This window comes from Cyanistes caeruleus, chromosome 5 (genome assembly GCF_971803275.1).
Source record: "Cyanistes caeruleus chromosome 5, bCyaCae1.hap1.1, whole genome shotgun sequence".
In the NCBI taxonomy this organism is placed as follows: Eukaryota; Metazoa; Chordata; class Aves; order Passeriformes; family Paridae; genus Cyanistes; species Cyanistes caeruleus.
The window spans coordinates 56479105-56495407 of record NC_141705.1 but is presented as its reverse complement, the minus strand read 5'-3'; the positions used below and the strand labels follow the sequence as shown (position 1 = coordinate 56495407).

At 39.9% G+C, this 16303-nt stretch overlaps 1 protein-coding gene across 4 annotated transcripts in view; it reads right to left on the bottom strand.

Moving 5' to 3' along the window:
- Window positions 1-16303, bottom strand: part of MAPK10 (mitogen-activated protein kinase 10) — a 165635-nt gene that overhangs the window by 130902 nt on the left and 18430 nt on the right. Inside the window, exons 3-4 of one of the 4 annotated variants that reach the window (XM_086889251.1) lie at window positions 10408-10521; window positions 9792-9884 (exon numbers count right to left, since the gene is read on the bottom strand). The exons of 2 other annotated variants lie outside the window; for them this stretch is intronic. In XM_086889251.1, coding sequence (XP_086745377.1) covers window positions 9792-9884; window positions 10408-10521 — 207 coding nt within the window. Of the gene's footprint in view, window positions 1-9791; window positions 10198-10407; window positions 10522-16303 lie in introns of those variants that run through there. One more of the 4 variants, XM_023926255.2, reaches the window with a different exon arrangement.

The following is a 16303-nucleotide window of genomic DNA, read 5'->3' as shown; positions in this document are numbered from 1 at the left end:
CAGCTCAGGAATGCCTATTTAATAATTACATCTCCTCAAACTCCTCACTGGTGAATTGTTCCTATTAATTCTACCAGGGATTTGAACATATTTACAATGCACAGGTGCTGCACCAGGCCTGCAGTGTTCCCTCTCTTCTTGCCAACCTTCAGTCTGCATCCAGTGCAGGAGGGATAGCAAGTGCTGTACATGAGGCTGTGGATGTACAATGAGTCGGAATGACCTCTGGATAACCTCACTCTTCTGGACAATCTTCCACTGTGCATTCTTGCCTTTGTCTCTCGCTTGTCTGCCACTCTCCATCCCAACAACCATAGTTAAGAGAGAAGGAACAGGACATTAATGTCATACTCGCTGCACTGCACCGATAACCCCGTACACACCTTTGGCTTCTTTCACTCCCTTTTATAGCTGGGAAATGACTGCCCAAGAGCTGAAAGCGGCTCACCTAGTGCCTGTACAGCAGTTGGCACACTGCAGCCATGAGCCAGCTCCACCTAAATCCTCGTGCAAGGAGCAGGGATGCAGTAACTGATGCTGCCAGCACTGTGGGTGCTCCTCGGTGCTCCCCAATCTTTCCAACACACACAACAGCAGAGGAAAAGCTGGCAGTACTACATGGCATATTCAGGTTTCTGCTCCTGTTGACAAACTGTGAGAAGGAAAGGCATTTTTGATAAGGACAGGCCACAAAGAAATAGCCACAGAGACTTAGCACGCTGACAAGCCTTGAAGAGGAAGCAGGCAAAACCTTTTGCCCTGTGGTCACAAAGTATTTCCCACCACTTTATATAATACGGGTTTGCATGCCATGCCCATTAGCAGAGCTGAATTTACTGCTGTCTTGGTCTCTTTTCCACCTTTCTGCTGGCACCATTCCGGGTGTTTTTTGTTATTGATTTGGCATTTCCATTTATTCTTCTGGAGGCTATTAAAATTATCATAATACAGCTCATAAGAATCACGCTGGAAATCTACTCAAAGGTTCAGAAGATATTTGTCTGACATTCTACTCCCATATTCCACAGCAATAGTCCTGGATATTCTCCATAAGGTTGGAAGAGGAGCCTGCCAAATACTGAACTAGCCTGGCAGGTGGTTCAGAGCTATTTTTTCCACTGGCAACTCAAAAAGTACAGCAGACACAAATATTTCATGGGATACATTCACAGGTCACACCTGACACAGGAAAGCATTAAGCTCACTCCTTTTCAGTAAGCTCAGACTGACACATGGCAGAATAAAAGCATTTGGTCCAGCAGTATTCCAGAGCAAAACTAAACTGGAGATCCCTCAAAGACAGACACCAGGCACTTGAATTTTTTAGATAAATTTCATTTTCACTTTTTAAATATGCAAATAGCTTGACCTTTGCGGGGCTAGTTCAGCTACTGGGGGAATACAGACAGAGATACGACACAAAGTATGTCCATGTCTCTACAAGCATTAGAAAACCAGCAAATATTCACTTTCCAAATAAATAAAAAATATATTTTTTAAGACTTTCTGTCCCAAATATCTAAAGACCCATGTTATATGATCTCAAAATTCCAATATACCACTAGGGAATAATCTTGGTGGAAGGACTGTGCATTTTTGAAGTCTCACTCTTTGACATACTCAAGCTTCCCTTTTTTTCAGTAATACAAACAAAAAGCCTACATTTTGTTAAAGGAAAGCTTGTAGTTTCTCACATGTATATGATACTTAGCCCAGGGCATTACAAAAACCCAAATACTGCATGAGTTGACAATGCTCTATTTCATTATACTTTAATTAAAATACTAATCTTAGGGGCTGTAGGAATAACTAAAGACAAACCAAGGATGGAGGGAGAAGGGATATGAATCAGAATAAGAACTAATAGCATAAACTCACATAACATTATCTGAGTTTAAAGGGGAGTGAAAACACTCTGCAAAACAATATCCTGGGGACACAAAAAAGAAAATCCATACAAAGGAAAAATGATAATCAACAACAAAAAATGCAAAGGCAGGAAAATTCCTTTTATGGGCATTTCCAGCGAGGTTTTATTGAAATAAAAGGTTCCATTGCAAAGTCTAAAATCCAAAGTGAAGATCCCAGCATTTTCTGAAAAATATCCAGTCCCCTTGAAAAGTAGAGAAGGTGGGCAGCTGAAGTGTTGAGTATTAGAGGTCACTTCTGGAAAACCTTTGTTTGCATGTAGCTGATCACATGACAAATAGCTTTTGGAAATAGGTTCAGGCAGCAGTCCTCCAAGGGGAAATGTGCTGCACATTACATCACCATCATCAGTAACAGGTAATAGGTTTTTACATTTATCATATGCAGCAAATTTCATATAAACATGTTTTTTCTATTAGGCAGAGGAGCAGAACACAAGTTTCTCAGAGAAAACTGTGCTCTGAGTTCCTCTGATTATTCCTCATGCACTTAACACCTGTGATAACACAAGAGGAACCAACACAATGTTCCAAAAAAAATGTGACTGTACTAGTAAGATACCAAGCCAAGACACTACTAAATAGATTCTCAATTTTTTTTTCTATCACTTAAAAAACCCTAATATTCCTTTATCCCAAGTACTTTTGCTTCTCTGGATAGATGTATCAAAGCCTTTCTCTCACCTGATTTCTAATAAAATTACTAACTCAGCTTTAAAAAACACCCATTGCCCACAGCACTAACATTAGTTTTTTTGTTAAACAGAATATCCCAAGTTTTTTCCTTGCTTGTTCTTCTCTGTGATGAACATTGATATGTACTTTTGTTCTCCAAATGATGCTTTTCCTGACCATTTTTAAAAGATTTTGACAGTTAATTCAAATTCACTAATTATATGCTAATTTTTAGATGTGGTTTCTGATTTCACATACAATTTCTACAGTTGCAAAGCTTGTGTTTTCATCAACAGGAATTTCTGAATGCAAAATAAACTACATGATCAAACTTCCTGCCTTAATGAGCAATATTAATTGGAGAGAGCCTGCACAGAGAGCACAAGCCCCAGATTTCAAACTGCATTTGCTACACACACATTTACAGAAGTGCATGCCTAATTCCTATACAAAGTTTTAAATCCATGCTAAAGGGTTGTATTAAATGCCTGAAGACACCTACAGATGTTTTTTGTGGAGCTGTAGCCTCACAACAAGACCTCACAGTCCTTAATTTCTGTTAAACATATTTAACTAATTTTGCCTATTAATGCTGTGTCATCTGGGAGGAAACTTCTCAAGCAACTCTCTCCCTATGACATCTCTGAGTTATTTTGGCACATTTCATATGCTGTTTCTGAAAACCTGGTATTTGCACTGATTACCCATCCTGAAGTCTAAATTGGGAAGAACAGAGCTGGAGGATGTGACTTAGACATGCACTGAACTCGGAAAGTAACCTGAACAGAGCCATTGGTAAATGCCTGAAATACCACACAGCAAACATCAATAGCTGCAACATTAAGATAAAGACATCTTGGTGACCTGGGGACAAAGGATCAGGTCACACTGCTTGTAGACAGCAGTACCACTGTGTTCCAAAATTAGCATTACATATACTACTAAATGCAAAATCACCAGGAGTGGGGATTATCATCAGCCAGCTTCTTAGGATGAATTTTTCTACTTACACAGCAATTTTAATAATGTTAATGGTGAGAGGAACTGAGCTGCCATGACTATCAGCTAATTGCATTAACATGTACAAAACACCATAAAAAATTCATGCCATATCTTTTTAGCAACCATTCAACGTGGACATGTTAACAAAAACCTTTATTTGCACCACTCTATCAACTACCATTAATCATACATACTTTGCCATTGCCAGCTTATTTAAAATTCTCATTATGTACAGCTAGCAGGTTATCTGTATGCTCCTAAACACAGAAATAAAGCAAAATAATTTTAATTTCAAAAAATATGGCTTCAGGCTTCATTGTAAATTCAAAAGTCACCCAGACCTATTCATATGCAAAAGGCTCAGTGTCACAGACTCTAAAGCCCAGACAGTAAACCAGGATGAAGGCTGTCTTGTTAACCAGAATTACCTTAGGACAATAGGCCCTAAAAGCCAAAAGAAGTTAAAAATATCATAGGAGGGAAAAAAAAAAAAAAGGTTATTAAGTGCTACATAAATGTCCTGCTTCTACTGGATGTCCATAAGTCAAGAATGTGAGCACCCAGCTCCTCATGCCACAAATCACTGTCCATGTCCAGTGTATGTTTCTCTCCTTGGGAAACACTCCAGAATCCAAGAGAACACAAATCTCTCAGTGGCACTCTGGTAGGCACTGCTTTCTGCCACTCATCTCACTTCAAAGCAGTCAAATAGACTGAACTGACACCTGTTTAATTTTTCTTCATCAGCTTCATCAAGGATGAAAGCAGCACTAGAGAGTCCATTTCATCACCCTGAACATTACCCACGTGCCACATCTACAAGTAAGAGCTCCATTTCCCTACAAAAACATTTCAGTGACTGGGAGCTACAGTTTATTGGAGCAACAGTTGCAGTTTTTGAGATTACATGAGAAATCTGAAAGAAATTCCTCATCTCCCAAAGGTACACCAAAACCATCCTAAAGAAATTATCAGAACCAAAATGATGCATTATGTATGAAATATTCATTGAAATTATTAGCAGACTTAAGATAGTTAAAGATACAAAGTATTTTTAAAAGGACTGATTTTCATAAATGTTCTTACTATTTTCCTGTCCAAGGATAAAGAGATATATGTCAAAAAAATCTGTGAAGACTCCCCACAGTCTTCTTCAGCCATTTCAAAGAGAAAGAAAACAACCTTTCCTCTCCCCCCACATCAAATCAAAGAGATGGAAAACATTAGTTACAAAAATCAGTCCAAAATTGTGGATTTTGCAGTAGTGAAACAGATTTTGCCATTTTAAATAGTGCTCAGAACACTGCATGTGAAGGGTCTTTTTTTAAATTGTTTGGCTATATTAACACTTCCTCTGAAACCACATTCTGAATGTGCTCCATCTGAGAACTGTGCAATGCAGAAATTAAACACATGGAAAACTCATTATAAGTTTTATGTTAATGTGTAGCATTATGTTAATGTGTACTAAAAATTACTACAAGTTGTAACTTTAATTTTCCCTGCCTCCCCCATAAAAAAATAAAAAAACAAAAAAAGGGAAAAAAAATCAGCATGCACTTTGGCATTAAGCATCTTTTGGCATTTGGCTTTTTTTTTTTTTTTTTTTTTTTGCCAAGAAATATGATTTAATAAAATAATACATTGACTCACCACAGCATGTGCTATGTCTCATCTATAGGAAATAGTTCAAAGGCATCAACTTCATGCATGGGTTGCCATAGCTGATATTTGAGTCTGGCCTGCTGTTGGTACAGGTTTCTAATACTAGCCCTAAGCACAAAAGAAGAGAAAGAAATATTTGGGGTTTATTTTTCAAGTCTGATCGACACAGAAAATTTCAGAAAACTAAACTAACCTGGAATATCAATATCTGCACATCATATAACAAAGACTTTAGATTTTCCTCTGATAGTACAATAATTCATCCTGTTCAGGCAGTATCTGTACCATAAATTTCCTTTCTTCTACACAAAGAAGAAAGGCAGGAGACAGAAAATAATGCAGAATGAAGTGCTGTTTAAATGGGAGAAGTATGTCACAGTTATTCCCCCACCAGCAAAAAAAAAGAAAAAAAAATTTAAAAAAATAAATTAAGGCTTTAGTGCTCAAGAGCACATGTTCAAGAGCATTCAATTTGAAACAGATGGCACTAAAAAGGAAAAAAATATTACAAAACTGATCTAAAACAATTATTTGTGTTTCTATACTACCTTTCTCAGGCCAGATCTTCAAATTTTTCTTTGGAATAATGAAGAGCAGAAACTTTATCTATAACAAGCTGAGATGTGGACACAGTCACCTGCCACCAATCCCTGGGGATGGAAATTAAATTTGACTCATGACATTATTAACATCTTTAAAAACTGTGTGATATGGATGCATACAGGCATCAGGAAAGGCCTGTGAATTCCTGCTGTTTACAAAGTAGCACCCTCTTACAAACAAAAAACAAAGCCTGTGACAAGAAAGTTCAACTGACAAAGCACATGCAGCCAAGAAACTTACAGACAACCTCAAGAACTGTAGGAAAAAGCAGATGCTGTGATATTAAGATAGTGAATAAGAGAATGAACAATCAAACATGGTGTTCTGGTACCTAACCACTGAACAAAAGTGATTACTATTAAGTATGAGGTTTGAGCAACACTGTCTTATCCCTGTATCCTAACATGCTTTCAAAGTATCTCAGAAGAGATACTTGATACTAAGTAAAAGAAAATGAAAAATTCTCATGAGAAAACAACTACTTAACAAAAAAGGGCCAAACTCATGCTCCTGAAGTCACAGCCTCAAATTAAAGTTCCTAAATTGCTGGATTATTGACCTTTTAGTGTAGAATCCTGGTGAAGCAGCTATTGACTTGACTGCAAGGCTCTTCTAGACCTCTGACTTTTACTGATTATTATTTCACAAAAGTCCTGAGAGAGTCCAACATACCCAAAGATTCCTGTTAGATCAGGTCTTAACACACCCCAAATTTCCCATGTCACTGCTGTGATGTGAGGAAGAGGCTGCACTCACAGAGTCATCAACATTATCTTGTTCTTAGATGGAAGAAAAGCCCAGAACCTGCCTAAAAATACAACAGTTGCTTTTCCTTTTCCTTGCCACAAAAAGACACTGCCCTGTGCTCCAGGCATAGTCAGGAAGAGCCTAGGGTACACTAAAGCTCATGAATTCACATCCTTTGTGCAGAAATGAAACTGGGAACATACCACCACTATTGAGTTTATACACTGAAACTTCTACCAAAAACCTCACTGTACAAAAACCCAGTAAGACTGGAAAGTTTCAGGACTTGAATTTCCTGCCCTTCTCTTCTAACAACTAGCCAAGACTGAATCTAAAGCTTGCTAACAAAGCTACAGCTATCAGGCTAAAACACAGTAGAGCAGCTCAAGGACAGCTGTGTAACTTTCATAAACAGTGGACAGGGGACCAGGAAATTCCATCCCATCCCCTGTACTGCTTTTGACTTTTACTTTAATTTCTGGTGATCCTTTTATGAGGGTTGCAAGTAGCCTTCAAAACAGTAAGTGTGCAAGAATCACAGAAAAGGAACAGTAAGTGTACAAGAATCAAAAGCAGAATATGAGCATCGAAGGCCAGAATTTTTTTATATCTATATTCAGTATTGTAGCCCAATGAAGACTCTCTCCTTTACTCCTGATGACATAACAGAGCAATCTGTGGTGATAACATAACAGCAAACTGTGGTGATTCTGCAGTCATTAGGCTTTCAGGACATAATTTCTAGTGATGCTATTATAAGCTCAAAATGTAATCAGTGGAATGGGAGGGACTATGGGTATAGAATGCTTGTGATAAAAAAATCCAAAAATCTACTTGAATTTGAAAATTTATCAACAAGCTGGTGATATTTTCTGTGATTTGGAATTATCCAAGGAACTGGGTAGTATCTACTGAACAACAGTTCAAGAGACTGCCAATTTTAGAGCTGGAGGCCTTTCCTTAAATGCAGCTTTTCTCTCTTCCAAGTCTTAAGAAAATTATGATGTCGTCTGCAAAAGCAATGCTAAAACCATCTTCCTTTGGGCCTGCTTTAGCCCTCCCTTAAACTGGATGAATTTTGCAATGAACTGTAAACTCCAAGTGAACTTTATGACCTTCTGCAATACCATGGCAGTGAAATTTTGATAACTCTCTCTTTGCTTTCTCAGATTTGGTGCTCTAACACTGTTTGAAGGTATATTGATCCAGCACTGTTAAATCACTAAAAAAAACACTGCAAACATGCCAGCCACTGACAGCAGGGGAAAAAACACCCCAAACCTAGAAGGAAACACTCATCCCTGTGGTCTGCTCATAGAAACATGTGTGTGCACTGGAAGGGCTTTTTGACAATGAGAAGGACATTTTCCAAGCAGGCAGACAGGCAGCTGAAGTTAACTTATTTTTCATGGCAAGTGATTTCTGTCCTTATCCTGTTTAGGAACATCCTTGTAATCCTAATACTCCTCAACAAAACCATATTTACAAGAGGGCCCTGAAAAATTATGCGTACCCTGAAGCAGCAGGAGAGAGCTATGAGCAAGAGCGCAGTTTATTGAGAGTCAGGGAAAAAGAATATTGTTTAATGGCTGAGGTCAAATCACCTTTGTCATTGACATCTGCATCCCTGTAAGACAAAGTCATTAGCTGAGCCAACTGAAAGGTATTCCTAGCAGGAAGAGAGCAGCCAGCCAGAGGACCACAGAAGAAAATATTGCTCCAGTGCTCCTGAGCAGTGATTACATAGCAATGTACTGGAAGAAGGTTAAAACAGCGGAGGTTTGGTGCACCCCATTTTCCCCAAGGCATGGGGACCGAGGACAGGTTACATGTGTGCAAAGACAGACAGCTCTGTGCTGTACCCACACCAGCCTGTTCCATCATAACCCTTCTCTTTTGCTGAAGCTGGGCTTGCAGGACAGCCTCAGTGTCCTCCACCAGGCTGATTTCAGACTCCTCTCATCACTTACAATATACTCATTTGCGTTTTCCTCCTAATAAATTTCTACTCCATGCCATTTATTTCCCACAGAATTTGTATTTTCACATAGTGTCAGTTTGTCCCTATAGAAGCCTCTGGCAAAACTTACAGTGAACATACCAGAGGAGGGGAAAGTTGCACTGAGGATATCGGGAAGCTATGCAGCAAAAGGAACCCATGTAAACAAGCTCACAATCCCCCAGCACAGGAATAGTGTGAAACATGCCCATCATGGTTCACTGGGAGCACTGCCTGCTTATTAAACAATGCTGTAACACTTAATTATCCAAGGCAAATTTCTATTATTTCTAATAATGTCACTCTGCTGTAAAAAAAAACCCCACAATATTTCTTCCTGTAGCAGTAGCTTTTTTCTGCCAGAGGATTTCCCTGCAAAGCAACATTGATTTCACTGCAGCATCTACAGATTGTTAATTCTCTTTTGCAAAATAACTGGCCCGTGGCTTGCTGTAAACACCTCTCCTGAAAGCTCCTGTGGTTCTGTAAAACCCAGTGGGCTGAGTTGCTCACTTGAATCCAAGTAATGTGGAAGAGTGATGATTAAAGGCTACTTTCTTAAAAACAACCCCCATCCCCACATCCAACAAGGTCTGTCAAACACTTCCACATACACACTTTTTTTTTTGGCATTCAGTCACTCTGCAAAAGGCCAAGACTTCTGTCCTCTGAATCTTCCAGCTCCTTGTCCTCTCTTTATTTTTCCATGTTCAAATTTTATACGGCCCCGTATGGACCGTGTAACCCCCACAACACCCTCATTTTTCTACTGAACTGCAAGCCAAGACACCTCCTTCCCCCCAAAGCCCCCAGGCAGCGTTAGAGGTGATGAGGCTGAGTAAAACCCCACTGTTTACATGAGCCAGCTGGTAAAGCACCACCACACTCCCATCCACAGTGTGCCCCTGCCCTGCTCTCACGGCCGCCGGTCACCTACAGCGCCCGAACATTAAAGCTCATACACACCCAAACACAGGAAAATGATGCTTCTCTGGCCACAAAATGGACAGGTGCAGCTTTCTTGCTTTGCTTAGCAGTTTACTTCATTAACCTCTCTCCCTCTCCCCTGCTTTAATATTATTTTTTTTTTTTTTTACTCAAGCAGCAATCAATATTCATCACCCCACCCTGCGAAAGCAGTTAGTCAAAGAATATTAGCATCAACCACCTACCATTCCTTGCTTGCGAGCTATTCTCCTCGTCCAGAAACCTTTTCCCCAAACTGCGACTTTAGGTGGTATTTTTAAATCACATTCCAAACAGTGCTGAGGGAAAAAAAAAAAAAAAAAAGGGGAAAAAAAAGGGGGGGATTATTTATAATAATAGAGGGGGGAAAGAAAAAAGGCAAAGAAAAATGAAAAAAGATGGGCAGTTGGTTTCAAGGTAAATCACTGCTTTCCTTTAAAGAACAGAATAAAAGCCTGGGGGAGAGGGTAGAAGAGAACAGAAAAAGGGGAGGCAAAATGTCTGATAATAATGAAATAAAAGGGGAGGGGGGGGGGGAAGAGTGGCTTGCTGAATCACGCTCTTTCACTGCCTGGAAACCATTGTGCAGCGTGATGCTGGCTGTACCATTGTGGAACCTACCAGAGGAGACAGGCAGAGAGCTTGGGGAATGGGGCTGCTATGGCAACTGAAAGGAGCACACATGACGTCAAAGCACACAGAGGTCTCGCAGGGGGAGGGAGAGAAAAATCTAATCTGCAGCCACAGCCACGGTATCTCCTGGAGAATCAGGAGATACAGCAGCCTGCAAAGGGAAGCTGAGCAGCTTCCTGTAGCACTTACCAGCAGCAGCAGCAGCTCAGACATCTGCAGTACAGAGGGAAGGTGGCAATAGCAGTGTGGATCTGCTCTTTTGTTTACATTAGCTGCTATACAAAGGCATAAATGCCCACCACCCTGAAAAAAAGTACACTTTAAAATTTAAAATTTAAAATTCAATCAGGTTTCATGCTTGGGAGAGAGAGTCAAAAAACTAGTAAAATTACAACATATCTCCTCCACAACTACTGAACACAGCTACTGCTCAAATGAACAAGCAGGGCAACTCTTGGAATCCCTCAGAAGCCCAGGGACCTGCTAAAGATCTCCCCACTAGCAGTATGTTGTGCCCACTGCTAGACTGCCACAAATCCCACTTCTAAAAACTACCACTGCACAGAGGAACTACTGCATTTTTTGCTCACAGAACCAAGTAGAGTTGGTGATGACTTCTGATGCCCTCAAGTTTAAAAATTGAGTAGATAACATTTCTTCTGCACATATCAAACTGCAGGATGTCTCCTCTCTTCTGACATTAAACAGCAAAGAAAGTACTACAGAAAAGTAAAAAGACTACTATACTTCCATGAGATTTAGGCTGGGAAAAGAGCTAGTCAGAAATACTATAGTAGAATCATAGAAGAGTTTGGGTTGGGAGCAACCTTAAAGATCATCCAGTTCCAATATCCCTGGGCAGGGATGTGATTCATTAGCCCAGGTTGCTCAGAGCCCCATCCAACCTGGCCTTGCACATTGCCAGGGATGGGGCATCCACAGCTTCTCTGGACACTATGTACCCATGTCTCACCACCCTCACAGTGAAGAATTTCTTCTTCTTTCTTTCTAAACTTGCTCTCTTTCAGTTTGAAGCCATTCCCCCTTGTCCTGTCACTCCAGGCCCTTGTAAAAAGTCCCTCTCCATCTTTCCTGTAGGTAGGCTCCCTTCAGGTTATAGAAGGCCACAATTAGGTCACCCCAAAGACTCCTCCAGGCTGAACAAACCCAATTCTTTTTACCTTTCCTTCTGTTATGGTGATGTTCTATCATGCCAAAATACCCTTTCAAAAAACCAAACCATTCTCTTCAGTATATCAATTTCATTGGTCAAAAAGAACACCAAGGAACACCTTGCAGCTTTCCTGCCACTGCTCTGAAGATCCCACAGGTTTGTTTTACCACACCTAGAGCCAAGCACAGTCCTGTGTGACCAGGAAGTGAAACACAGAGGTTATCCAAAAACAAGGTTGGGTAACTCTTGCTTTTCTGAGGGCCACCCAAGTGCTTTTAGCAGCCCATACATCAAATATGGCATGGCACATAAACATTTAAATCATTTAACCTAACCACAGACAAAGTCAATGGATGTGATGGGCCCCTGAGCTACTGGTTGCCCAGTCTTGTCTACATATACCACTCCCCCTTCTCCATTAACCTGCTCCTCCTGCGTCTTCTTATTTTTTGGATGTGAAGGTTTTTGGTTTGATTCATGTATTGTTCCTGCATACATAAATACATGCATGAAGGTCTGAACGCGTTTAGTTGCAGCGAGAAAAATTCCATAGTTCCAACTTTCACACAGTTGTGGTGTTGTTGTTTTTCCCCCCCATTTACTTAACAGCTCTACCACAAGCTAGCAATCACCAGGAAGTTCTCCCCACACTCTACATATTGCTAAGATGTGAAGGTGTCCTGCCATTGTCACCAGTGCCCAAAGGATAACAGGCCACAAGTCCCACTGCAGTTTGCAAACACCTGCACAGGGGAAATAAGCAATAAGCCAGATACTTTTAATGTGTCAATTCTGGTCTTCTTCAACAATTCGCTATTGTTAAGCAAAATACCAGAATGAAATTGTATCTCTGAAGGTTTTTTTCCTTAAAAATATACCCATGCACATATTTTCCTGTGTTACAAAAAAACATTCAGGATACAATAAATTAAAGTTTTCTCGAAAAAAACCCCAACAATCCCACACTTCTGTGTGAGTCAGGAAAATATCTTTGAAAATACCACTAACTGACCACTCACTGGTGCAGAAGGGATTAAGGGTGGCTGTTTCTGGCATAATTACAAGAATGGGGTTGGAGAAACAGAGAGGAAACAAAGAGCCTAAGCTTCTGCAGAAGTGACAGAATCTTTGGAGTATAATTAGGATTCTTGCCCTTGAAACAATGCATCTAATAGAAAACAGTGGCTTTTAAAATGCTTCTTTTCCCAGTCAAGGGATGCTGCTTCCTTGAGCTCAGCACCAATTCTCTCCACACTCACCTGGGGTGATTACAGTGTCCTCCCAGGGTGCTTTACTGGCTGGGCCAAGACACACTGAGATGCCACAAAATGCATTCCACACTGGAATCAGGCCTCAGCTAAACACTGTAATGGCCTGACACAGTGCATCAGATTGGCATCAAACAATTCCAGCAAATCACTTCTGGCACCAGTTCCCCAGAATAGCTGCTCCAGCTATAACTGGTGGATATGCTTCCCTGTGAAGGTAAGGCCAGAAGTGGGTATGGTCTAAACTTAAGGTCGACTGGATGGGAGCAGATGTTTACAGCACAAAATTGGCTACAAAGGTCACAATGAGCCAAGAAAATTAATTTCAGCTAAGCTCTTGGACCTCCTCTTTGTGCCTCTAAAGCATTCAGTGTTGGTCCTCCTTAGCACAAAAATAATTCCATTTCAAATGCAAATTCCGCATACGATTTGTAGCCCAGAAGATGAAAGCTAGACTGTACCTCTGTCATTGATTTTCATGAGAGACACTGGGAGCACATTTCTCCCAGAGCCTGCTGCATGCATGGCTGAATGTAGCAGCTCCTGAACTGCCACAGTTTGCAATCCAGTACATGAAAGCAATCTGAAATTGGTGATGGCTTAATGTAGCGGGTTGCAAACTGTGATGGTTTAAGAGCTGCTACATGCCCCCTTCAGCTCTGCCTGCCTTACAGGGGTCATATTGTTCTGAATCACATTAAATTAGGGCCACTAAAATAAAATCCTACCTAGCAAGCATCTTTGTGTTTTAAGGCACGAAGCAACAAACCAATCTCCGAACAGAATTCTTCTATCCAAGTTGGTGCTAAAGCCGGAACTAAGGGATTTCTCAACGATGCTTTCAGCCACAGTTTTGTATGATTCCAGTCTGATGCAATGTTGCAGTCTCCAGTGGAAAAGTGAGGGTGTGTGCCAGGCTCTCCATGGAACCAGACACTGCTATTCTCCCCAGGTATGTACCCACTGTACATGAAATCCAAGAGTTTCTTTGTTCCAAAGTTATTCTTCAAGCTTGAGGATATATTCAAGCAATATAGCTCCTTTCTTGCAGCTCTCATTTGTCTGCCGTACTACCCTCCACTGTACTGGACTTTTCAGCTGGTTTCTAACAAAATCCAAAAATTTGCAATGCCTTCATTGCTCTAATTCAGCCTCATTCCCAAGGAAAAATTACTGATGGAGGTTGACCTGGAGTTTATGCCAGACAAAAGAAGCAATAATCTTGGATTTTGTGTTCATCTCTATCAAGAGGCCTTTAAAGCCATTACATTTCCCACATTGTTATTGTGCCAGTGGTTGAGAAAGGCTCCTAAAAAAATGTAAGAAATCTACACATATGCCTATAACCCTTCTTTTACCCCCTTTCCTTCCACCAGTTCTTCACTGCCATAGCGTAAGAAGTGTACATTTTAACCTCAGGATTTCTTTAACTTTGTTATACAGGTGGACAAATGTAACAAAACTAAACTAAGATGGAGAATTAACTATGACCAGCATCATGTCAGCTTTCTATATAACTCTGAGGTGGAAAGGCGCAACCTAAACCTTCCTTTTACCTTCATGAGGCCTGACCAACACAGAGATGCTGCAAGTACAAAGTGTAATTGGAGACAAAGCCAGGTAATTGAGAACAGGCAGTGACATCACAGGGCAGGGCACAGCTCTTGGACAAGTCCACTCGATTAATTTTTTCACAAGGGAGGTTTTAAGTGAAAGAAACAGTGAATTGGCACAACAGATGCACCAGAAGAATTCTTAAAAGACAGACTGGTTAACAATAACCTATCCAAGGAATTGCCCTGATCACTTGTTGTACATTGCACAAACAAGAACAGAATCCAGCAGCTCTCTGGCCAAAATCCATTATTTTAGATATTGAAACCCTGGTTTAGATGTAGTAGAGGACAAGAGCAAATTCAGAAAAAATGGTTCTTCAAGTAAAGAGTGCTTTTCATTACCCACACATTTCTACATCAACATCTAAGATAGGACAAAACAAATCTTAGCAGATATGCATTGAGCAGCAACAACAGGAGAAATGGGCACACAAATGCATGCACATGAATTCAAAAACTTGAAGCCTTTACACTCATCATCATTAGAAAAAGGATGTCCTGATAGAAAGCCCATAAGTATGAAACAGCAAGATGCACAAATACCTCACTAGCAGTAAACTAGACGTACCAAACTGGACTGTTAAGTAAAGGGAATGAACTTAATGAATAACTTCAAGCATCCAAGTGTTAGAGAAACAGGACTGTCTCACTGTACATGAAACAATTTTATCTGTACCTTCAATTACATTCATGTACCTTCATTATAGGTGAAAAATATTTCACTGCTTATTTGATGACACACATATCAAAAGAACAACTTCAGCACACAATAATAATACTGCCATTTTTCAAACTGCTTTGTCTGCTGTCAAGGCCTGCATGTCCTGTAAAACTCTACCAAATAAATATACCCTAAAATGCACCAATATAATTTTGAATAAATTTATCACGGGTGTTTTATTGTTCTAATGATATAAAACATTACATAAAATGTTAAAGGTGCCATAAACTAAACGCTTACTATGAAAGAGAAAACAACCTTAATTCTGAATTGCCATCTGAAGGTAATGCCATGAACTGCTCAAGTCTTATTTAATTTTAAAAACTGCCACTTCCTGTATTCAGTAATTCTTCCAGAGCAAATAATTTCATGCTCAATTCTCCCTGCAGAGATACATAAGGCATGTATGAAGGATTCAATTATAAATGATTCCAGTACAATAGAGCACTAAACAGAATTTAAACTTGTTTCAGGATGCAAACAAACAGAAACCAATCCCTCTCCCAAATAAGTACTTTCTCCATTTACATAACATGAATGCACAGACATCATTTTCAACATTTCACAGGTTTACCTGAAAACCATGACACACTTCCAGCTGACTTCTGTGAAAAATTCCACACTGTCAGTTCACTTTGCTAGGACCATAAAATTAAATCAGACTGTGACAGATGGTGTCCAGCCTGTCTGAAGATATTATCTGCTGCATAAATATTGATGATTTCAGTAAGTTGTGCTCCAAATATACATTTTGAAACAATACAGATTCCAATCTTGAGCCAACAATGAAAGCTTTGGCTATGCTATCATGACAATAATATTTTCTCCAAGGTAGGATTTGGAAGACACGGGCCAAATAATTCTCTTGACTAAAAAAATGTTGTATTCAAAGTTGCACAGACTCACTGAAACAGGAAAATAATGCATTAGTAGATTTAGTGAACTGCATGGATTTCTGCACCCTGCTGAGAGACGGCTCAGCCTCCTCAGCTACTGAAAAATCTGGTTCCTTGGTTGCTTCAAAAGCTTTTAACATGTTGTCTTTTCTTATAAAATCTTTCTTGGTACTTTCTTGCTTGGGAACAGTTCCATTTCTCAAATTTAATTCTCACATAAGAGCTTGGACAACTCATCAATTTTTTTTCAAGCTGACCAGGTGATGCTTTCACTTACCAAGTCCTGATTACACATTTCTTTCACATAAGCAAGTCCCTGCTCCCACAAGGAAACCAAACAGTTCCAACCAAGACTCTACACTAAGATTATAGAATGTCAGAATTAGCAGTACATGATCATTGTTTGAAGC